The following is a 23911-nucleotide window of genomic DNA, read 5'->3' as shown; positions in this document are numbered from 1 at the left end:
GTTTTTCCTGGAAATGTATTAAATAAATACCAGTTATTGAGAAATAGCGGAATATAATTATTAAATAATGTTTATAATAAAGTAATTTTCGATACATTTTGAGGTAAATATTGGGATAATTTGGCAGTAATTACAAAGAAATTTAAATAGGTTACTTGCTAATTATCACCTAATTACAGTAAAATTTGCTGACCTGTAAAATGAAGTGTTACCCAATATTTAATTTAGGCTTTAGAATTGCTTTTTTATAAAATAACATTTCTTAATATAAGGAAAACCTGTCTGCCATGGTGGCAGGTGACCTGAAATTTTTACCTGCCACAGTCAACATTTACCCTGTTATTTGTCAGGTGATCATTTCATTCCCTGAGTGTATCATGTTTTATTAATGGATCATATAATTATGTAAAATCTTAAAGCACCACTGATCTACAGAGTTCACTCTAAGACAGAAATACACACTGTGCTTGTAGCAGTCACTGAAGAAAATGTTGCCTCAGTGAATTAACTTTAGAAAACTGTTAAAACATGCAGTTTCAGTGTTTGGCCGCTAGATGTCGCTGGCCCGCCGCCATTTGTGATGACGTCACACATGTGTAGCATTTAAAAACCCGAGGACGGCAGTAGATCCTCGCCGGGTGCGGTGGCGCGCGCCTGTAATCCAAGTCACTGGGAGGCTGAGGCTGGCGGAGCGTTTGAGCTCAGGAGTTCTGAGCTGCAGCGGACTATGCCGATCGGTTGTCCGCACTAAGTTCGGTATCGATATGGTGCTCCTGGGGGAGCCCGGGACCACCAGGTTGTCTAAGGAGGGGTGCACCGGCCAAGGTCGGAGACGGAGCAGGCCAAAGCCCCCGTGCCGCTCAGTAGTGGGATCGCGCCTGTGAATAGACGCTGTAGTGCAGCCTGAGTAATACAGCGGGACCCAGTCTTTTAGCACTCTTTCTACTGTTACACCAACAACTGAGACCACACACACGATCCTTACATGTTACAACTGATTAATTTACATCTCTTTATTCACATGGAAACCTTCACAAACCAGCTGGGTTTGTGTGTCCAACACCACCTCCACCTGGAGGAGAGGAGCAATGACCATCAGTCACACCAGTCACCACATGATGAAGAGGAAAGCAGTCCCAAACATGTCTGTTTTTCTCTTCATAATAAAGAAAATATGTCTACAATAATTCTTCCAGCTATAAACATCAGGATCACAAACATTTAACAGTCTTTTTTCATCTTGTTGTTCATTGAGTGAGCTTTATATCAACCTAATATATGAACAGATTGGATGAAACAATACAGACAGCTCATGGTTCAGTAGCACAAGCCGTGGTTTACAGTATGACGACATAGTTCATGAATCTCTGAAATAAAACACCTATTTCTTTAAAAAGCAGATTTACGTCTACATAAAAATGAAACTGAAGAGTAAAAAAAAAGCCTAGATAAGAATGTATTTAAACGTTAAAGAGAAAATGTCTGAACTTGGTTGGAACAAACACCAACCAAGTTCAATGTTATTCAACCAAGTATAATATATATATATATATATATATATATAATTATCACCTTGTTGTCTTGCATTCATACGCAACAGTGGTGCAAAGTAACTAAGTACATTTACTCAAGTACTGTACTTAAATATGATTTTGGGGTACTTGTACTTTATTAGAGTAGAATAAAATAGAAATAGAAAGCTGTATTGTCATTGTACATGGTACAACGAAATTTGGAGGGTTTCTCCTGATTAGTGCAGTAAAAAATAAATAAAAACAAACAGACAGCTACGCATTCATTCCTCCATTTTACACATAACATTCACATTCACAGTACCCATTCGTTCCCACATGATACACATATATTTGGAATACTTCTCCAGATCAGTGCAATTAAAAACTGTGTATAAGTAGTGTAGTTATTTCACTAAAAAAACAATTATTGCACAAGTATGAGGTGTTTACTGTTTGTTTTTTTATAGTATTTTCATTTTATGCTACTTGATGTTAAGGTGTGGTATATTACCACTACATATTGAAACAGAAGATACAGAGGGGTAACTGAAAGACTGTGTTAACATGTTGAACTGAATGAGGTTGAGAACGAAATTATATTATTTTTATTTAGTCCTTTATATCATGATTTACGACTAATTTTATTTCAAAAAGGTCATGTTGCTGGTTTAGATTTGATAGGTATGGAGACTGGAGCCTTAATTGAATAACTTTTTGATAATGTTTTTGTATTTTCTGAATATCTTTCTTTTTCTTTCCTTTCTTGAATATCTTTCTTTCTTTGAATATCTTTCTGTTTTCTGAATATCTTTCTAAAGCATGGGATAGGAGGAGAAAAGTAAAATGCGATAGATAAATTCCTCAGACTCGACTTGTCATGATTGGATTTGTGTCTTGTGCTTAAGTAGTGGTAATTGTCTGTGACTGTTTATTTGTTGTATTTCCATTGTGGGATATATCCTGGAGCATTATTTCTGGGAGGTTCATGTTCACGATTATGTCTGGATGATGTTTATGTTTATGTTTGGATGATGCTGGTGTATTGTGCTGTTAGATGATGGTGGGCTAACATGCCGGAAGGTTTGATGTGTGTCTGAATAATCCCATGAGGGATGGGTTATGTAAATGACCAGAGACAAAAAATAAATGATTCATTCATTCAACAACTGTTTTCACCCACTCCCTTTATTGGATTTTTTTGTTTGTTATTAATAATAATGGTACAGTAGCATGTCTCAGTGTTATTACAGACACAATTTTCAGGTGATACAATACAGGCAACAACATTTTTTATTCATGCACTGGTCAATATAGAGATTTTGCTTCCAGTCTTCTTTCAGCCGAAAGAAAACATCCACAATACACATTTAGGTGTATATTTTACCACATTTTGTCTATTTGAGTCTGTAGATTTCTCCTAAATTCAACAAAAGTTAGCATTAGATAATGCCTAATTTGCATATTTAAATATACAATTTCAGAAAACTTGTAATACAAAGAATAATTGTCTTAATGTGAGTAATGTTGATTCTCTGATGATAACCTGATATTTTCAGGTGGAATTTCATTTCATTCTCACTGTGCAATATCATTTTCCACTTGTGCAATTTTGTTAATGGTCTGTTTATTGTCAATACTGCATATACTGCTCCTATTTTTATACTTCCTTCTATTTAAATGGTTCATATTTTGTTACACTTTGTTTAGCTCTTTTTTACTGTGTTAGCTGATGCATCTTGTTTTTTGCACTATCCCCTTTGCTGCTGTACACTGCAAATTTCCCCACTGCAAGACTAATAAAGGAATATCTTATCTTATCTTATCTTATCTTATCTTATCTTATCTTATCTATTAGTTAAAATATTTTACCCTATTCACCTGTAGAGTGATGAGTTGTATGAGGTACTTATCCATAGCAAGTGTATTACCTACAGTAGATGACTGTCGGAAAGTGAAACTTATCTATGCTCTCTCCAACGCCAGCACGCTCAGTTGACAAAAACAGTATAGATACGGTTCACTTTCAGTTCAGGTCGCTGTCGGAAAATATTCTATAGCGTACACTGAAACGGATATGATTTTTTTTTGCGTGAGCCTCTCTTTCAGGTGGCTAAAATACGTTTTTCTGTCGGCCCCGTCCACATCAGTACATTGCTTTGCTCTGGTGTAGGTACTCCTGTCTGTTGCTCCAAACTGGAGGCGTGCCCACCTACTATGGAAAAGTACCTCATAAAACCCCACTTCAAAACACCCAAATCTATCTATTATCGACTATCTATTTAACTGAATATCTTAATATATAGTAACTTCAATCTACTAACCATCACCAGTTTAATGTTCACATTCATATCAGTATTTTCCTTCCTCTGGATGTCAAAACCTTCCTGCTGCGAAGCTTCTTTCGGCTGAGCCTGAGAAACTTCTTTTAACTTCATGTCATTAAAACACAGAGATTCTGTTTTTTTGCATTCGCTAAGTAGCATTTAGGCTGTGTACATTTAAAGTAAAGGCAGTTAACAGTACGTTAAAGAAGAAATGATATATATTTTAAAAGAACCCACAGTACCGAGAAGTAGTGCATATAGTAAATGAAACCCTCTAAACCCTCCTTCGATTAATTTTCTTCATTGCACACTTCACCTCTATTATTTCAGTAAAGATTATGTCCCATTTTAGGCTCCTTATTGGGACGAAGCTTAAGTCAGGAATCACCTGAGAAGACAACCAGACAAAAATATGATTAGTCATGATTTATACTTTGTCTCTGATGTAGCTTAAAGGTCTTATTGATAATTTTTTTATGTAGACAAATAATAATATAAAAAAAAGAATACATCCACAGTGCCTTTAGAGAGGTGCCGAATAAAAGTATGTTTTTTCTAAAAAAAATTATTATGATTGTGAATTAATTATTTTAAAAAATTTGGCGGGTCCAAAATAAATTATTATAATAATAATATAATATAATATATTATAATTTTGGCGAGGAAAAACTGGCATGGCCATTTTCAAAGGCGTCCCTTGTCCTCTGACCTCAAGATATGTGAATGAAAATGGGTTCTCTGGGTACCCACGAGTCTCCCCTTTACAGACATGCCCACTTTATGATAATCACATGCAGTTTGGGGCAAGTCATAGTCAGGTCGGCACACTGACACACATATTTGCCCACTCCCATGTTGATAAGAGTATTAAATACTTTTATACTACTTATGTTATTTTTATACTTACAATACTTTTCTTTTGAAAAGATCAAAAATGTGCGATTAATTTGCGATTAATCGTAATTAATCATGGACAATCAAGCGATTAATTGCAATTAAATATTTTTGATCGATTGACAGCCCTAATGCATACCATGATCAAAAGTGGAGCTGTCTTTACCTATTTTTTCCAGGCCATGGTGATGAGGGCTGGGTTTCCATCGGCATATTCAGACTTGGTAGATCTGCGCTTCCTTGCAACAGATCCGGTGCATTCCTGTAAGACAGAGAGGATGGTTAGCTTTCCGACTTTGCGAAGGAAACACTTTGTGAATATTTAGCTTTATGTTCCAAAACATCCTCTAGAACCCGAGAACCTGTGATGTAGTTACGAAATATTGCTAAATCATAATCGTCTATTTGTAAAAGATATGAATGTTATACTGTTTTGAAAACACGAGGTCCGCAGCTTTCAGAATCCGTAAACCAATTGTATGTTGAGAACTTTTATTTTCTCTTCGTCTTAGTTTTAATGGTGATAATGCCTTTGAAATTTCCCTTTAAATTCCCTTTAGTCATATCAATTAAATATATGGTATACATTCTGTGCTGTAACCTGCACGATTCTCTCTTATTCTAAGATATAGAAACGTATTTCTCAAACATTGTTTTAAGCGAGTTGATTTAAATTTAAAACAGGTTGAACTACTCTTGATGCAATGCAAAATAAAGTGCTAGGACAGAAATTATTTCTAACATTGTTAGTTTTTTTTGCAGGTTAAACTGTCTAACACTTTATAAAGCACCCAGCTCCACCTTAATCAACTACAACAATGCTGCTAACACATTAATGCACCAGTGACAATAATCCTTTAATATATAGACCATGAAACACCATGAAAGGAATCACACAGCATAATACTTTTACTTTTGTAACATTAAGTTAAGTCTCACTACTTGTACTTAAGAAAAAGGACTATTTCCTCCACTCCTGCTTACCGGAGCGCAAGTTAGGTCTCCTATGGGGCACAGCTCCATTTGGCAGTGCAGGTAGATGTCGTCATTTCCCGCATAGAACTCAAACATTGAAAAAGAGAACTGGACGGACGTTCCCAGTCCGTTGCGTTCCACGCCCACCGTGTCGTCATCAGCGCTCGGACATCTGCTCAGAGTCAGGGAAACAGACATGATGACCAGTTCATCAGCAGTTGATTCTTACAGCCAATGACTATAGAGTTTTTTCTCACCCATCATCGATGAGGTCGTGTTTCAGATTTGCATTAGGTGACTGCTGGTCGGTTGCCCAGCAGGAATCAATCACCAAGGCGACCATGTCGTCCAGCCCGTCCGTCGTCACCTCCAGCCAGAGCTTCTGGTTCAGCATGATATCAAGGTCCGGTTCCAAAAGGTCCTGGTGGGCGGGGTCGGAATAGACCTTCATCGTCACAGTGTAATTCCAAACTCCAGATTCAATGTTCTGCACGACAGAGCTGGAGAGCACAGACACACACACACACACACACACAGTTCAGCTCTCTTAAAGGTCCCATATCATGCTCATTTTCAGGTTCATACTTGTATTTTGTGTTTCTACTAGAACATGTTTACATGCTGTAATGTTAAAAAAACAACTTTATTTTCCTCATACTGTCGGCCTGAATATGCCTGTATTTACCCTCTGTCTGAAACGCTCCGTTTTAGCTTATTTTGACAGAATTGCAACAGAATTGCGTTGCTAGGCAACAGCTTGGGTCCATGTGTACTTCCTGTCAGCTGATGACATTCACATACACACTGCAACCAGGAATAAACTGGGACACATTTAGAATGTGTATGTTTAAAATTGTGTCAAAGGTCTAAATATTGTATATTCATGACATCACGAATGGGCAGAAATCCTGACAGCTTGTTTCAAATGCAGAGTTTCTGAATACCGGCTGTGTGTATTTCCCTGTGGATTGAGCATTTCGATACTTTCACATAATTTATATAGGACTTAAGCTTGCTTTATGATAAAAAAACATGAAAATCTCACTTTTTTATAAAATCGGACCTTTAAACTTTACCTACAACAAGCTGCACATTAACAACCAGGGCTAACAAAGTCTGAGCCTAAACCTGAACTCTGAGTTGACTAATCATGAGGTGGGGAAAGTCCAGAACAGCTGATCAGAGTCAGTTCCATCAACTCTGAGTACGTTGATCCTGAACATAAAAAGCCTTCATCAATGGAGCTCTGATACTATGATTCACCATGGCAACAGGTAGATAATAGACAGAGCCTCCATTTTAATCCATTGGACGTAGAGATAATTATGGATGTATATGCTGACTGTGGGAGTTTATCTTTAAAAGAGCTGTCAGAGCAGGGAAAAATGTCAATAATATAATAAAGTTATATTCAGTGTTGTCCATTAATTCATCTTTTACCAGACTTACATGTCCCTAATGGGTGATTAAGTGGTGGAATCTGACTGTGTATTAGACTCTAGCCTATACATTTCAAATATATTTGCTCAGCTTTAATCTGACGGGACAAAACACAGGGACTGGCAGCTGAAGATGAAAATTATAGTTGAAGATTTGAAAAGAAGATTAAGATTACACATTATGTGCAATAAATATTTTAGTGGAACTGCTCTAACAAACTGACAGCAGTCTCAGTCACAGTGTTAAAGATATAAACTTATTTATAATTTAATTAAAAACCGCTGTTCAAAGAAATGACTGAATGAGTGCATAAAAGACTCTAGAAAAGTCCTTAGTAACAAACTAAGATCTTTAAATTCTGACGTGAACTTCCGCTAATTAATGTGCTTCGATACACGCTTTAATACGGACTGAATTAATGCGGAAATAAAGCAGCATATCTGGGTCTGTAAGAGGGAGGAGACAGAGAGAAACTCAGGGTTTGTTGAAGAAAACCTGCCAACGACCAGGTTTGGTTCACAGAGTCAGTTGCCATGGTAACTGACCCAGAGTTTCAGTTATCTCTCTTTCTGAAACTGAAAACCCAGAGTTTACCTCATCTCAGGCTTATCTAACTCAGAGTTTTCACTGATTCTGCTCCAGGGCTCTGGTGAAGCTCAGACAGTATCCTCCACGCACCTGTCTGCGATATGGAAGCTCATAGTCTTGACGGCTGGCTTCATGTGGTAGCAGGAGAAGTCGATCTCTACTTCGTGGTGGCGGTTGATCTGGCTGTCCAAGGAGGTGTTCCTCGTCATGATGGCGTTCTTGAAGAGGACGTCGGTGTCGTTCAACTAGATTGTGACAGGAATACAGGTATGACTTCAGGTGAGGAAAACCTAATGAGTTCATTTCATCACAGCGGTCAAATTATTTTTATATTCTCCTGTGACATTTACAATCCTGATAGAGAACAAAGTAAGATACAAGTACTTTCACAGCCCTTGTTTAGAGGGAATTGCATCTTTCAAAGACTGTATATTAGAAGTGGACGTAGTCACCGTGACGTCACCCATTGGTTTGAGGACTGCCATTTTGAAGCCTCGAGTTCAGCATTTTGGCCGTTGCCATCTTGGTTATTTGCAACCGGAAGTGACACAAGAGGGTGGAGCTAAGTACAACCGAATGCTGAAAGTGTTAAGGTTCTAAGACGGGAACACGGACAACTCCCAGACCGGACAGCAACCTGTCAATCACAAGGTAGCCCCATCCTAAAGCATACCCTGCTTTATGGTCTATTTGACTCTAAATGGGACCATAATTTACTAAATGAACATCAGGCTGTTTTGAAGAAGACTTGAAACTAGTGATGGAGACATAAACTCATGTTTACAATGTTTACTGAGGTAATAAATCAAGTGAGAAGTAGGGTTATTTTCTCATAGACTTCTATATAATCAGACTTCTATTTGCAACCAGAGGAGTCGCCCCCTGCTGGCTATTAGAAATAATGCATGTTTAAGGCACTTCAGCATTGGCTTCACTTTTCAGACCCGAGTTGCCCACTGGTATCTTTCTAAAAAGAATTCTAGTAGAAAGTGTCCTCCCAGTATTTAACCAAAGTTAGAACAAAGTTAGTTTACCTGTCCTCTCCTTTCATCAACCTCAGAGAGTCAAAATTGGTGGAGAAAACCTGTTGAGCTCTTTTGTGTGCTGATGCTGAAATAACTACATATGTGTAAAAAGACAACCGTTTGCTACACATTCACAATTACAAGATTATAAACTAACAATAAGTCATATGCTGTGTTTTCATCTTATTCTGCTGCATCCAAGTGGCAAAAAACTCGTTTTAAAATTGTCCTGTAGTCACTATGTGAAGTCACTCACATGCCAAAAGATTTCTAGGAAGCCTAACCTGTCCTGAAAATAACAATATATGTCATACCTGGCAGAGACTTGTCATTACTTTGCCATGAGTCTACAGGAAAGTAATAAGCAAAACAGCATGTTTTTTTTTTGTGCAACAAACTAGAGGAGAGCACCCACCATAACCTCAGTCCCGCAGGTGCTGCTTTCGAAGCTGAAAGTCACAATGTTGGTGTCGTTGTCCAGGTCACCTTCGCAGGCCGGGTCGTTGAGGTGTAAGCTGGTGTAGTCGATGCCTTTGTCCCACAGCAGACATGCAGCCAGAGAAAGAGTGGCAGAGTTCTGTGTGCAGACTGTCGCATTGCCTGTACACCCAACAGCACAAAGAAGTAAAAATATCACCACTTCAATATGGATTTATTTGCGGTCAATAAATAATAGTTTGTGCTGATGTTATCTTTTTAATAAAATACAATTTATTTGATTCTGAGCTATTATGGAGGCAGAAATACGTTAACTAAAATCTCATCTTTTAGGTGTATCAGCAGGTTTTTTTCATGCTCTATTCTCTGTCATTGGGCTTATTTTAGGGCTGTCAATCGATTAAAATATTTAATCGCAAATTAATCGTTTTTTTATCTGTTCAAAATGTAACTTAAAGGGAGATTTGTCAAGTATTTAATACTCTTAACAACATGGGAGTGGGCAAATATGCTTGGTCAATGCAAATTTATGTATATATTTATTATTGGAAATCAATTAACAACACAGAACAATGACAAATATTTTCCGGAAACCCTCACAGGTACTGCATTTAGCATAAAAAATATGCTCACATCATAACATGGAAAACTCAAACCCAACAACCTTTTGTTTTCTTGTGATAACGAGAAAATATCTTATCTCGAGATAACAAAGCACATTTCCTAGAGATAATGGCATTAAAAAATATATTTGAATCATGTTCGTTTAGGGCTTCCGTGTGTAAATATTTACTTACAAAAATTATCATAACAAGATAAAATCTATAAAAAGATCTATAGTGATAAAATAATCTACTGGCTGGTGATTTGCTATAAAAATAAAGATAAATACAACCATATTTAGTAGCTGTGGTGAGGAGGGAATTATCAAATTGAACTAATAGTATCCTCCTGCTGATTTGGTCTAAACAGATGTCTGAACCAACCTTTAAAGAAACATTAAAACCTTTCAGGTGGCTTTTTTCATGCCACAGTTGTTTCACTGTACCTAAGCTGTTGGTTGCTGTGTACGTTTCGGCAAACAAGGCACGGCAGAGGCAGCGGGTTACACCGAGCTTCACGCCGCAGAACTCATGAAAATAACTGCAGTACTGGTCCCGACAGGAGTGCTGAAGGACAACATCTGCAGACAGACACACAGACAGATGAGCTTCACTTTCACATGAAGGATGAATGATGAGGAAAGTAACACTTTTTAAGATAGATCCCATTTGTTTATTGTTTAAGTTTTGTGATTCAGTCTTTACTGGACAGAAGGAAGTCCAAAATACTCCACTGATCCTGGAACAGTGTAACATTTTCAATTAACTAACTGCTTTTATTTGAGTATTTTATTTTCTGCTTTACTATACTTATACTGTACGGACATTTGGACTTTATGAGCTCCGGTTTTAAAATTGAAGTTACCCTGTTTCTGTCAATAACAAATTTTACTTATTAGATTCTACTTTCTCTCGTCCGTATGATTAGAATTTGTTTCAGCCTGGGACAGCAGGGGGAAATCATTAAAATTGATCTTAATTTACAAAGCAGTCTCACGGCAGTTCGTCACAAAATTTGATCTATTTGATTCGTGTACATAGACACGAATTTCCCTTTTTTTCGTGATGCTCAACACGACTTTCAACGACGGATTTTTCGTGCGTTTTCCTACAAATGTCCAGCAACACGTGTCAATTTCTGCTCCGGTCTTTTCAAAATAAAACTACTCAATTAGGTTTAGGAATAGATCGACTTGATTAGGCTTAGGTAACAAAACTACTTAGTTAGGTTTAGGAAAAGATCGCAGTTTGGGTTAAAATAACACGGGAAGTGGCGTAACTTAAGTACGGAAGTTAGGTGACAAAACCTACTTTGTTAGGTTCAGCAAAAAAACGCGGTTTCGATTAAAATAACACTGGAAGTGCTGTAACTTAAGTACAGACGTTACATGACAAATAAATCAACTTTGACTTCTGGTTTCACGCAGGGTGCAAACACCGGTCTCCTCGGCGAAAGTCCTGTGTTTTTTTATCCTACCTATCAATCCCGTCCTCCTCCCTACGCAGCGTTCGCCAGTCTCGATACTTCCCGGTTCAAAATTACATGGATTACATACAAATTGATTTTGTGGTGACCTTCACGAAAAAAAATCTGAAATTCGTGTCTATGTACATGAATCAATACATTCAATTTCGTGACTATTTCATGAACTGCTGTGCGACTGGGCTGTAATTTATCTCGTCCCATCTCATTGTATGAAACATAATAAGTGAAACTGAATGACGATCTTACCGCAGCCGGCCGCTGACCTCCAGTCCTCTAGTGTGATGTCATCTTTCAAGTAACAGGACATGGCGTAAGCCTCCAAATACTGGCAGATGAGACCATCCACATCCGTGTAATTGCACGAAGTCATCATGCAGGCGGTTACGTAGGGCAGTGGGTCAATGTAGGTGTGGCAAGCAGTGAAAGGTGCATCGTTCATGCGGTTACAGCTGTTCCAGCAATGCATAGAGGAAGAATGAGAGTATATTACCAGTTTTAGTCTGAACAGTATCATGTTTTTTAGTTTCCAGAATAATCCCATGTCATATGACAGTGCCATGGCAGCATAGAAATGAATGATAAAGATGACTCCTGTTTTAAGGATGTTTAGTTTTGATGGGTCGGTCCTTACGATGCAGTTGCGGTGCCGCAGTCGATCGTAGGGTCGGGGATGTCATTATGCACAGTTTCGCAGCTAGGGGGTGACAAACAGCACAGCACATTCAATTTGAAACCTGTACAACATTAATTAACAGGTAATATCAGTCAGTGCATCAAGTTGTGACTAAGTTGTACTCAGGGGCACTGTCGCCACTGGACTTCTCAGCAGACAGAGTTGTGAGAACGTTGACATCTGAGGGGTTGCCACACAGTTCACTTAAAGCTTCATCCATAGGTGCTGGTGGTCGTCAGGAGAGAATTAAAGACAAATCAATGAACTTTCAACCTAATAAGCAGCTGTCACTCTTAAATTCAAACATCAACTTTGAAAACCCAAATAGTAATGTATAAAAAAATATTTTGTCTAGATAGGATTTAGTTTTCTGTACCTGTCACATGTGCGGTGTTGCCATCAAATAAGACTTGAATGTCGTAGACAGGAAACTTGGCAGTAACTCCAGTCTGGTCCTTGGTGAGCTCCACCCCCATAAACTCTTGAGGCGTGGTGTTGAGAGATAGTAATTCGCCATTAAACTACATCAAAGCAGAGAAGACAGCATAAATACAGACATACGTGTGCTTTGCATGTGCGCTTGTTCCCACTTGGATTGTGGATTTTGTGATGTTTATTGATATCTTTATACTTGCACCTTTATTGACATTTCATATTTGCACTCTTTTCTTACTTTGTACTGCAACTGCTGCTCAACAATTTCCCTCGGGATAAATAAAGTTCTGTCTTATCTTGAGGGTTTTTCAGGTTTTTTCAGCACATTTTAACTCAAAATGTCACTTCTCTTCACTCAAAGTTATAATAACAGATTCTAATGTATGAATGATGAAACAAGAGCAGTGGAAACGTAAAAGATGACAGAAGATGTCAACAAATGAGACAGATGGTAAAAATAAATAAATAAAAAACATGTTTTGCTTTGTCAAAATGCACTAAATATTTACATCAAAATAAATAAATAAATAAATAACATCTTTCTAGAGCAGGGATCACAAAGTGCTTCATCGTAATAAACCATCAGACATGAGGAGTAAAAAATAATACTAAGAAAATCTAATTAATAACACAAGTTAATGAACGAAAGACACAAAGACTGCCAACACAGATTATTTTCTTAAACATGAGTAAATATCATCACAAATAGATATTGAGACAATTCACTAATAATTTTGTTGGTGGAAAGAAACAATTTTACACAAATACTGAATTAATTAAAAAAAAAACTTTTCTTGAGTATTTCTATTTTATGCTGCTTTATACTTCTACCCCACTATATCTCAGAAAGGAAAGTTACCACCACATAAGTCTTAATTTTAAATACATAAACACAAAGCGACTCCTGGTATGTTATGACTATCAGAGATTGATCACACAAAGAGGAGCTAAGGTGGACTTAGAACAACCCCATAAATACACCGTTACTTGCTTTTAGATGGATTGTAGCAGCTTACCAAAACTCTTCCACCTTGCTGAAGATTTATTAAATCGTCACTGTCGGATATTATCAACTGGTCCAAAAATGACACATCTTTACGTCGTCGCTCCTGGAAAACCGCTGTGAGGTTGTAGGTTCCTGGACTAATCAGATTGTATGCACACCGATCCGGGATAGTGAGGGCTCTGTTGAAGAAATCGATGACGGTGTTGCCAGTCACAGTGCACACGACGGTGGGTACAATGCACCTGAGGGAGATGGAAAGGGACAGATAGTTTGAATGTTTTTATTTCTGAAAGCAAAATCTCAAAGACCTCAAAGACGTTTGATCCTATGAAGACAGTCACCATTTCCAGTTAATATAAATTTGAAGAAAATGTATCCTTACTTTAAACTTAAAGGTAAGATATGTTACATGTATGGGTTGCTGTCTGTAAACACACAACATTAAAAGTTGGCCACAGTTGGAGAGAGAGAGAGAGAGAGAGAGAGAGAGAGAGATAGAGAGAGCAGCGGGTCGAGCGAGCAAGTGAATGAAGAGAGGGAGCAGCATTACTGAGAACAAAGCAGTAAATCAGAGAAATAAGACATTATTTTCTGATTGTTTCATGGCGGTCGCGTTCTAAAGCACAAATAAACATGACCACAACACCGCACAACCCTGCGGGAGGGTGCCCCGTTGTCGGATTTTGAATGTCCTGTCCGCTGTGGGTCAGAGCTGCTCTCAGCGATCATAGCAGCAGGGGGAATCGCTGGAGCACATGAATATAAACACAAAACCCTTTCTCATCCGTCAAATACAGGTTCGACGATGTTGGGAAGCTAGCATAATTTAAAAGTAGCATCGCCTCAGGAGCTCCGTTTAAACCCACCCCCTCCCCTCGGGGGTCTTTCCAAGGCAACGCCCCCCACACACATGCACGAGCACCGCCGCATCGTAACTACTTCACAGACACAGAGCGGAGAGAGGACCTCAACTCAACAACGCGGCAGTGCTACTTTTGACTGAGTTTTCTCTTCCATTCTCAAGTAAACGTGCGGCGGTGACATGCTTTGAGTTCAGGCTGGTGCACGTCAAGGGTAGAGTACGAGCAGGGAGGCATCTGACTGGTTCTTTCCAAGCGGGCCGCAAGGCAGTGATTGGTAGACGCTTTTACAGGATTACAGCAGCTACAGATGACGGCTCTTTACCAACCCTTTTTCAGAGCTCATAAGTAATGGATCGCTGTCGGGATGTAAAGACCATTTCAACCAATATAACAAATAGTTTATACTGCATAACATCGTCAACCCTGCCTTTAAGCTTTATAGACTGAATCATTAATCATTTGATAAAAAAATAAATGATAGATTTTTTAAAATTGAAATTGAAAAGAGTCATCAATAATGAAAGCAATCATTAGTTGCAGCCCTAATAATAATAATAATAATAATAATAATAACATTAATAATATTCAAACTTTATTCCAAATAGAAAGCAAACATATTTACATGTTGTTGCCCTGGCAAACCTCAAAGCCGGAACATGTGTTATCATTTGTGAAAGAAAGATTTGTTGCACATAATGAAGTGATGCAGGTATCTTGGTTGATCCATTGTGAACCGGCCACAATAGGGACACCTGGTGATAGGAGGTTTATGAAATTAATTTAATAGTAAACTTCACCAACTAGTCTGCAAAATTTAAGAGAAGGAAATAACAGCAATTTTAAAATATCACAATTTTGTTTTGAAATTCCAGAGTCCTAGTCCCTTCGGGGAACCGGTAACCACCGGATTTGCTTACCTCCGTCTCTGCATCCACTTATGTCCCAGTAAGCGCCGGCCATTAGTTCAGAGTTAGTTAAGTTCCATGAAGTCAGACTTGAGCCTGCAATCATTGCATCGACCACCTTGAAAAGAATTACACAAAAATCAAGATTAGTTTACACTATGAGTGACTGCTACAGATTAGTGCTGTTTTTATTAAAAATACATTTTGGTCCCCTGAAATTGTTGAACAGTGTATAACACAAACCACAATTCCTACACTGTTCAGCTTATGTGGATATAAATACCCTAAAAATAAAAGCTGAATGTCAGCCCTTTAATGTCCTAGTCACTGTTCATTTAAATCAGTGTGTGGAAGCAAATACTACATAAATGTGTCACTGCATTATTGTTATATCACTGTATTGTATATTATCAATATAGATATAAAACAGTGTTTTATATCTATGATTATCAGTAACTGTTATAAACAAAATTCCTAAATTGCTGATCATCTCTCAGGATACCTCAGTTTATACGTCACATATATCCAATGGATTATTTATGTTTTCTAGTTTCATATGATGCCAGTATCTTCACTCTAGCTTTAAAACGGAGCCCCCTACAACCTAAAAATCGCGAGTTACGTTAATGCTGTATGCCGCTGCCGTTAATGTTATATGGTATCATTGGGCGTTAATTATGCTAATTTACAATTCTCATGAACGCACACTCATATCATTTACACAATAAGTTAGGAGGGTTTGCTGAATCTGACGTGGCACACTTGTACGCGCCCAGGGTACAACAAAAAAAGTAAGAGAAAGTTAAGAGAAGAATACGAAGATGTTCTTGCATGAGGCCTATTGTTTTGTATGAAAATATTGGAAAGAAACATCAACACAATTTCAATAAAACAGATGTAAGTTTGGTTCAGGTTGTAAAATTGAGTAAAGAGATGTGTATTTTCTGACAACCATCTCTATTTAGATGATGTTTAGAACCAAAACTTGAAAGGAGGATGAAAACCTTTTTTTTTTCTTGTCCTGCTGCGGATGGAATTTTTTTAAAATATAGATGGTTAGAAGAGTCTTTGAGGATTTTTGTTTAACGACCTTCTGGCTTAGGTCATAGAGTGACTCAACTGTATTGGTAATACATGAGAGGAACAAACTGGGTCTACTCTCAGGGATGAGATGCTATGAACTTCGCAAACTTTTTCAGATCCAGTGATTAACGTCTGGCTGAAAGCCGGACTCTGAGATCTCAGCCTGAGGTCAGGATCAAGTTAACTTGCTCACCTCTGAGACTTAAATTACATCTTACTTACAACATTAAGCGGAGTAAATGCTGTCACTTTCACAGCTGCTCGGTCATCAAAGTCGTAGGCATTAATTTTCATCTGAAAGCATAAACAGACGAGAGACAGATAATATTAGGAAATGGCTTGCAAAATATTTTAGAAATAAACTTTGATTTTTAATTCCCTTTGCCACACAATGTGTTTGAATTGGGTTTTTTTTAATGGACAGTCAACCAATCTATAAACATGGAACTGATGATGACTCACCATTTTGTCCCCTTGATTATCAGATAAAGTTATTTCAACAAAGCATGTTGAAGGGCTCACGAAGTTTGGCAAAATCGAGAGTTGTGTTGTGTTAGAAACTATTAGAAAGGTTGCTGTTTCTGAAACCCCTCCATCTTCGAACACAAGACAATCCGCTGGGGGGTCAAGTTCCTGAGCTGTGAAACAAACTGCAAAAGATGAAGCTTGACTGAAGTCCACCTGCAAAAACAGAGAGACATCACAGATGAAGTAACAATATTAAGGCTTTTCAAGGCAGGGTTTGACTCAAAAACATTATAATTTAATCTCATAAAATTAAATTCATTAATCAAATTTACTGCACCATTTTCTAAATGGTGTTTCTTTTTAAATGAGTTCAAGTCAATAACGATATCAAAACATTTTTCTCATTTTGGTGCAAAACTCCAACACATCCTCATACCTAAACAACAACAGAGGTTGTTTTTCACCTGTCATTGAAGATCACAGTGAACTGGGGAACATTTTTCATTATTATTACTACAGATAACGCCAAAAAAGCTTAAAGACAAAACTTGCTATAATAATTATTTTATCATTCACACATTATCATACACATCACAGCTTTCGTCATGAACATTTAATTCTTCCATGGCTTCCGCCATTTCTGACAACGTCAACAAACACGTCACAACTCGTGAACTCAGAGCTTTCAGAAACTTTCCACTTACGAGGTCGTGAATACCAAAGAGGGTGGCGTTCATATGGACTCTTCTCGTATATAAATATTGTACTTTTACTTGCTAGTTAATTTGCAGACTCAGATCAGAATATAGTCATCATATATAAAGTAGCCTAATTAAATAATGAATTAGAATTAGCCCCACTGTTACCAGCAGCAACACTGAAGTGATGAAAACATTAATGCATCAATAATTACAATCCAATAATATAATTATTCCTAAATGGGCCATTCTGCATAATGAGTACATTAACTTTTGGTACTTTAAGTATATTTTGATGCTGATACTTTTTTACTTAAGAAGTATTGTAATTGTAACAGAGTATTTATCTACATTGAGGTATTGCAAAGATCTGAGAACTTCATATTTACTGTACAGACATGAGAGTGGTGTCAAACGTCTCGTGTAACTCTCAGCAAGAAAAGCAAATGAAATCTGTCTTAGATATCTTCACGAACAGACAGTCAAACAGTCTGTCTGTTAGATAATAACAGAAGAAAGACAAGGCTTTTCTCAAACATGGTTTAATTTTACTCACAGTCACCCATTGGTAAGTTGATCCATAAAGAGTGATGGGACACGAGGTGATGTTGTACTGTGCCATGGTCAGGTCAACCTGGCTGGCAGCAACTACAGAGTGAATTTGAAGGAAAAATAAATATCACACATCAATCTATCAAGACCTACTCTTAATACATTTCACTCCCAACGCACACCTCTAACTTAAAATGGCATTCATCAATGCGATTAAATCTGGGTGTAAAAGATTAAATTAATTAATAAAATAAATATTTTTACTTCAGCGTGAATTACTACAGGAGCTGGCTTCAATCTAAATGTATTACTTCATTCATAAATGTAAGTACTTGAAGGTTAAACCCCTCATGAACAAGTGGAGGAATGAACTGAATCTATGACACTAAATTGCCCCAACCTGACTTATCTATGTAGATTAAAAGGTACCCTTATTCATTTATATTGATTTCATGGGTGAGCACATGTTTAAAACATGTATCATTCAAATAATGTTTCACTTTTAAACCCACAGTCTGTAATGTATGCATTTCACTCTTTTTTAATTGATTTTGGCAAGAGATGTGTAAATAAAATGTCCTGTCGAGCCTGCTGTTGAAAATATAGGCTACCCATCAAAAAAATAAAATAATTATATTCTAAAGCACTGAAAACTTTTCAATGACTGCTTACCTGCCAGCAGGAGGAGCAGTGCACCCGGCTTCACCATGATAGAGCCCTGGCAGAGAACTGGGAGAAACACAGTTATCACGGTAAGTGGCAAAACACAATATTTAATGTAAATCCAATTTTATTGTCATATATTGTACATAGCACAGCACACAGTGAAATTTAGAAACTGCATTTAATCCATCCTAGTATATATTATGAGCAGTGGGCAGCTACTACAGTATACAGCGCCCAGGGAGCAGTTTTAGGGGGTCTCTGCCTTGCTCAAGGGCACTACGGCAGTGCCCAGGAGGCGAACTGGCACTTCTCCAGCTACCAGTCCACACTCTGTACTTGGTCCCTGCGGGGACTTGAAGCAGCAACCCTCCGGTTCCCAAGCCAAGTCCCAAGGACTGAGCCACTGTCGCCCCAAATCCCTTCAATAACCCTAAATCCCATACCATACAAATACATACAGTACAGTATGAGGGATAGTATTCATGATTTGAATATTTTAAAAAGCAATTTATGGTAATTTATAAAATCTATTGAATGAACCCTGACTGATTACCTTAGAGCTAGGGTTCGCTAGATTTTTAAAATGATCAAACTGAAAAACCCAGCCCAGTGTTGCCAACTCTTCTCCAATGAAAGTAGCAAGCAGCACTGGCTCCAAAAGTCCCTAAATCTAGTGAGAAAGTCAGCCACACTGAAGCCTCTCCTCCACTATTATCATTATGAACGTGAACCACCAATATGGCTATTGGTGACGCGCTATGAGTGCACGGGCGAGCGAGTGCGAACAGGTAAAGGTAAGGCTTATTATAGTCCTGCAACAGCCACAGATACCAAATTCTTTTCTCTTTTTTTGTCAGAGCATTTGATTTATTGATTGCTGTCAGGATGTAATGTATGGAGGACCACAAGAGTCACAGAAATAGTAATAAAGCATTTAATTGATTAATGACTAATTGAACAATAAATCCAGGCATTAATAAATTAGTTTACAAATCTAGTTGTTAATCTATGAATAAATGGACTAAATTACAAAGTAATTCATTATTTTACATTTTATAAAAAGGCAATAAAAAAAGAATTGTGCAAATAATTTACAATTTGAAATATTAATCCATCATTAAATAGTTCAAATTAAAAAGGGATTTACAAAAACTAAATAAAACAGTCAATAAGTCCATCATTTAAAAATACATTAATGAATTCTTAAATAAATAATGGAATTTAAAAATCTATTTGAAAATGCAGTTTAAAAAGAGAAATAAATAATTAGATTCACAAATTGAATTGAGAATACAGGTTTTAATCAGGCATTGAAAATGGCACCTTCTTTTCCCATTAGCATTTCCCTGCTGCTTTTACTAAATGTATTAGCTATTGGATTTGCTGAGTCACTTTGCTCACTCAGATTCTACATTTAGCCTTTCTGTGACGCTTTGGTCCTGGCTATACTAAAACGAGCTACATTACATTACAGCTGCATTTTCAAATTCCATTATTTATTTATGAATTCATGAATGTATTTCTTAAATGATGTACTTATTGACTGTTTGATGGTGTTTCTGTAAATCCCTTCTTAATTCGAACTATTTATTGATAGATTCATTTTTCATTTGTAAATTCTTTTCATAATTCTTCTTTTTATTGCCTATTCAAATGTAAAATAATGAATTACTTTGTAATTTAGTCAATTTATTCATAGATTATTAAATTAAATTGTAAATGTATTAATGTCTATTCTTATTGTACAATTCGTTATTAATCAATTAAATGCTTTGTTACTATTTCCGTGACTCTCGTGGTCCTCCATAGTAATCCGAATTTCAACAAATATAACACAAACGTTTTTGAAGAACATTACGAACCCTAGCTTCAAGTTGTAGCTTATTTACCAATTTAGTACGACTGTAAAAGGCTTCATGTGAACTCTTTTAAATGAAGCCCATCCAATGGGTCATCGCAGTGAGCAAAGGTGATTAATATAGATTGTCAGTGGACAATAACTCATCATGAAATAGGAGGAAATGCAAAGCACGTTATTATCAGTAGTAGTATTTAATTTGAGGCATTTCGAAATAAATAGTCATTCGTTTTTTCTTTAGTGTCTCATTTTTACTTTTATCATCCTATGAACACATTCAAACTTAAAGGCAATGAGGAAACTGAGAAGTGTCGGAAAAATGGTTGATTTCGTAAGGAACTTCAGTTTCACCATAACATATAAGAAGAATAAATCACCAAATTAAGAGAGTTGAAACAAAATGAACAAGAACAACATGGAACCACTGTCATAATAAATTAGAAATGCCAGCCTCTACAGGTAAGTTTTCAAAAGCCTTTTAAATGTGACACAGACTCAGCAAAAGATCAGAAATAAGCTGTGGAGGGCTTTGAAAGTAACCTAAATAATCTTGAAATCTAAAATGAATATTTAAAATTATTTTTTAAATAATCATTTTAAAATTCTAAGATTATTTTGAATATTAATTCAGATTAAAAATTAATATTTGAAAACCAGAATGATTTTCAAGACCTGCAGTCGTCCTGAAAGTGCATAAATATGGTCTACATGAAGCCAAGAAGAGAGAGGAAGAGCTTGTCTTACTGTCTGGAGGTTGGGTGGAGCAGAAGAGAGATGAAGCTTTGCAGATGGAGGTCGATGTCGAACCACTCTGGGATGTTTCAGCTCTGGGGCAGATGTGTCTGCTGTGTGTCTCTCTCTGTCTCTTTTTATGCAGGTCCTTCTCGTTCACGCCCACTTAATGTATGATATAAGTTTAAAGTCTTAAACATCCCGCAAGACGACATTCTTTTCACACTCTACATAGATGTTGACCACAAGTCAGAAAGATTAGTGACATGGTTTGATTTGACTATAACTTTATTTCTACTGAGCAGGATCCTCAGCATTCTGCTTAATGACCTTTTAATCTGAGAGCTTCAGGTGCTTTAACAAGTTTGTGACGGATGACAGATGTCAATAGAAGCGTAAATACAAAGCAGATGGTTGTGTTTACCAGCCGTGACAATGACGCTGGTATTGTTTTCACATTGTGAGTCTGTGTGTGTGTCTGTCATCACCTACTGTGTGAGTCATGAAACTTTACAGGTGTGTAGTTGAGATCAAAATGAAGGCCGAAAGCTTGAATGGTGCCGGAATTAGCCCCCCCAAACACACAGACCCACACTTTACGCCCCTGGCCCAATTTGGCGTCGCTGCTGGGGTGGTCTCTAGTTAGAACATTTTTTTAATGAGTATTTTTAAATGACTTTTTAAACTTCTTCTACCTCACAGGAGTAGAAAAATCAGCAAGCCTCTCTGCTCAGTAGTGCTAGAAGGGAGCCAGCAAACTGGGGACACTCTTGTGAGGATTTTAAAGTTAGGCATTAACTTTGAATGGTTAAGGTTAGGCATTGACCTTGAGATTGTTCAAATTAGGCATTGACCTTGAAATTGTTAAAGTTAGGCATAGCCCTCGAATGGTTAAAATTAGGCATTGACCTCGAATGGTTAAAGTTAGGCATTGACCTTGAATAGTTAAGATTAGGCATTGACCTCGAATAGTTAAGGTTAGGCATTGACCTTGAATGGTTAAAGTTAGGCATTTCCCTTGAATAGTTAAGATTAGGCATTGACCTTGAATAGTTAAGGTTAGGCATTGACCTCGAATAGTTAAGGTTAGGCATTGACCTCGACTGGTTAAGGTTAGGCATTGACCCTGAATAGTTAAGGTTAGGCATTGACCTCGAATGGTTAAGGTTATGCATAGACCTCGACTGGTTAAGGTTAGGCATTGACCCTGAATAGTTAAGGTTGGCATTGACCTCAAATGGTTAAGGTTAGGCATTGACCTAGAATAGTTAAGGTTGGCATTGACCTCAAATCGTTAAGGTTAGGCATTGACCTAGAATAGTTAAGGTTAGGCATTGAACTTGAATAGTTAAGATTAGGCATTGACCTCGAATAGTTAAGGTTAGGCATTGACCTTGAATGGTTAAAGTTAGGCATTTCCCTTGAATAGTTAAGATTAGGCATTGACCTTGAATAGTTAAGGTTAGGCATTGACCTCGAATAGTTAAGGTTAGGCATTGACCTCGACTGGTTAAGGTTAGGCATTGACCCTGAATAGTTAAGGTTAGGCATTGACCTCGAATGGTTAAGGTTATGCATAGACCTCGACTGGTTAAGGTTAGGCATTGACCCTGAATAGTTAAGGTTGGCATTGACCTCAAATGGTTAAGGTTAGGCATTGACCTAGAATAGTTAAGGTTAGGCATTGACCTCGACTGGTTAAGGTTAGGCATTGACCCTGAATAGTTAAGGTTAGGCATTGACCTCGAATGGTTAAGGTTATGCATAGACCTCGACTGGTTAAGGTTAGGCATTGACCCTGAATAGTTAAGGTTGGCATTGACCTCAAATGGTTAAGGTTAGGCATTGACCTAGAATAGTTAAGGTTGGCATTGACCTCAAATCGTTAAGGTTAGGCATTGAACTTGAATAGTTAAGGTTAGGCATTGACCTCAAATCGTTAAGGTTAGACATTGACCTAGAATAGTTAAGGTTAGGCATTGAACTTGAATAGTTAAGGTTGGCATTGACCTCAAATCGTTAAGGTTAGGCATTGACCTAGAATAGTTAAGGTTAGGCATTGAACTTGAATAGTTAAGGTTAGGCATTGACCTCGAATAGTTAAGGTTAGGCATTGACCTCAAATGGTTAAGGTTAGGCATTGACCTCGAATAGTTAAGGTTAGGCATTGACCTCGAATAGTTAAGGTTAGGCATTGAACTTGAATAGTTAAGGTTAGGCATTGACCTCGAATAGTTAAGGTTAGGCATTGACCTAGAATAGTTAAGGTTAGGCATTGAACTTGAATAGTTAAGGTTAGGCATTGACCTCGAATGGTTAAGGTTAGGATAGGTCGTCGGGCAGCGAGTCTCACAAGAGTTTTTGCAGATCTCAGATCAAATTTCGCAATTGGCTCCTTTCTAGTCGCTAGTTGATAAGAAGAAAATCGGGGCTAAAGTCGAGTAGTGTGAACTTGCTATAACAAAACTGCCATTCACTGGGCATTTTCATAATGTAGTAATCAGATTTAGTACCAACTCTAAGGGATTGGAAGATGTTTACACGTTTGTTGTTTTTTGTTGTACAACTGAACATTTTGTTCAAACTCTGTACAAGCAGAACCTGTTTGTCCTCTGAACACCCACACAGGTGTTTTCAGTTATTCTGGCTGATTAGACCTCTGCTCAGGTTGAAGGTGGAATTCATG

General features: G+C 37.5%; 1 protein-coding gene and 1 long non-coding RNA gene across 2 annotated transcripts; both read right to left on the bottom strand.

Annotated features, from left to right (window-relative positions):
* Window positions 1-4112: 4112 nt before the first annotated feature.
* Window positions 4113-15194, bottom strand: LOC141773552 (alpha-tectorin-like). The gene is made up of 13 exons (XM_074645395.1): window positions 15181-15194; window positions 13411-13642; window positions 12336-12480; window positions 12082-12184; window positions 11918-11980; window positions 11533-11735; window positions 10247-10381; window positions 9176-9360; window positions 7826-7980; window positions 5965-6207; window positions 5717-5879; window positions 4899-4994; window positions 4113-4226 (listed from the first exon to the last, which is right to left on the bottom strand). Exons 1-12 carry the CDS (start codon window positions 15192-15194, stop codon window positions 4899-4901), a joined length of 1737 nt encoding a protein of 578 aa, XP_074501496.1. The 3' UTR covers window positions 4113-4226.
* Window positions 15195-16723: 1529 nt separating this feature from the next.
* Window positions 16724-18705, bottom strand: LOC141773511 (uncharacterized). The gene is made up of 3 exons (XR_012595142.1): window positions 18642-18705; window positions 17974-18065; window positions 16724-16932 (listed from the first exon to the last, which is right to left on the bottom strand). It is a non-coding gene; the product is annotated as an uncharacterized LOC141773511 (long non-coding RNA).
* Between the last annotated feature and the right edge of the window lie 5206 nt (window positions 18706-23911).

Source organism: Sebastes fasciatus, chromosome 9 (assembly GCF_043250625.1).
Source record: "Sebastes fasciatus isolate fSebFas1 chromosome 9, fSebFas1.pri, whole genome shotgun sequence".
NCBI lineage: Eukaryota > Metazoa > Chordata > Actinopteri > Perciformes > Sebastidae > Sebastes > Sebastes fasciatus.
This window is presented reverse-complemented; position numbering and strand designations above follow the sequence as displayed.

Coding starts and splice junctions, on each gene's coding strand:
- LOC141773552 (XM_074645395.1), bottom strand. Junction 12,185..12,335: donor CAACACCGCACATGTGACAG/GTACAGAAAACT, acceptor GACGACCACCAG/CACCTATGGATGAAGCTTTA. Junction 7,981..9,175: donor CCTGCGGGACTGAGGTTATG/GTGGGTGCTCTC, acceptor GTCACAATCTAG/TTGAACGACACCGACGTCCT.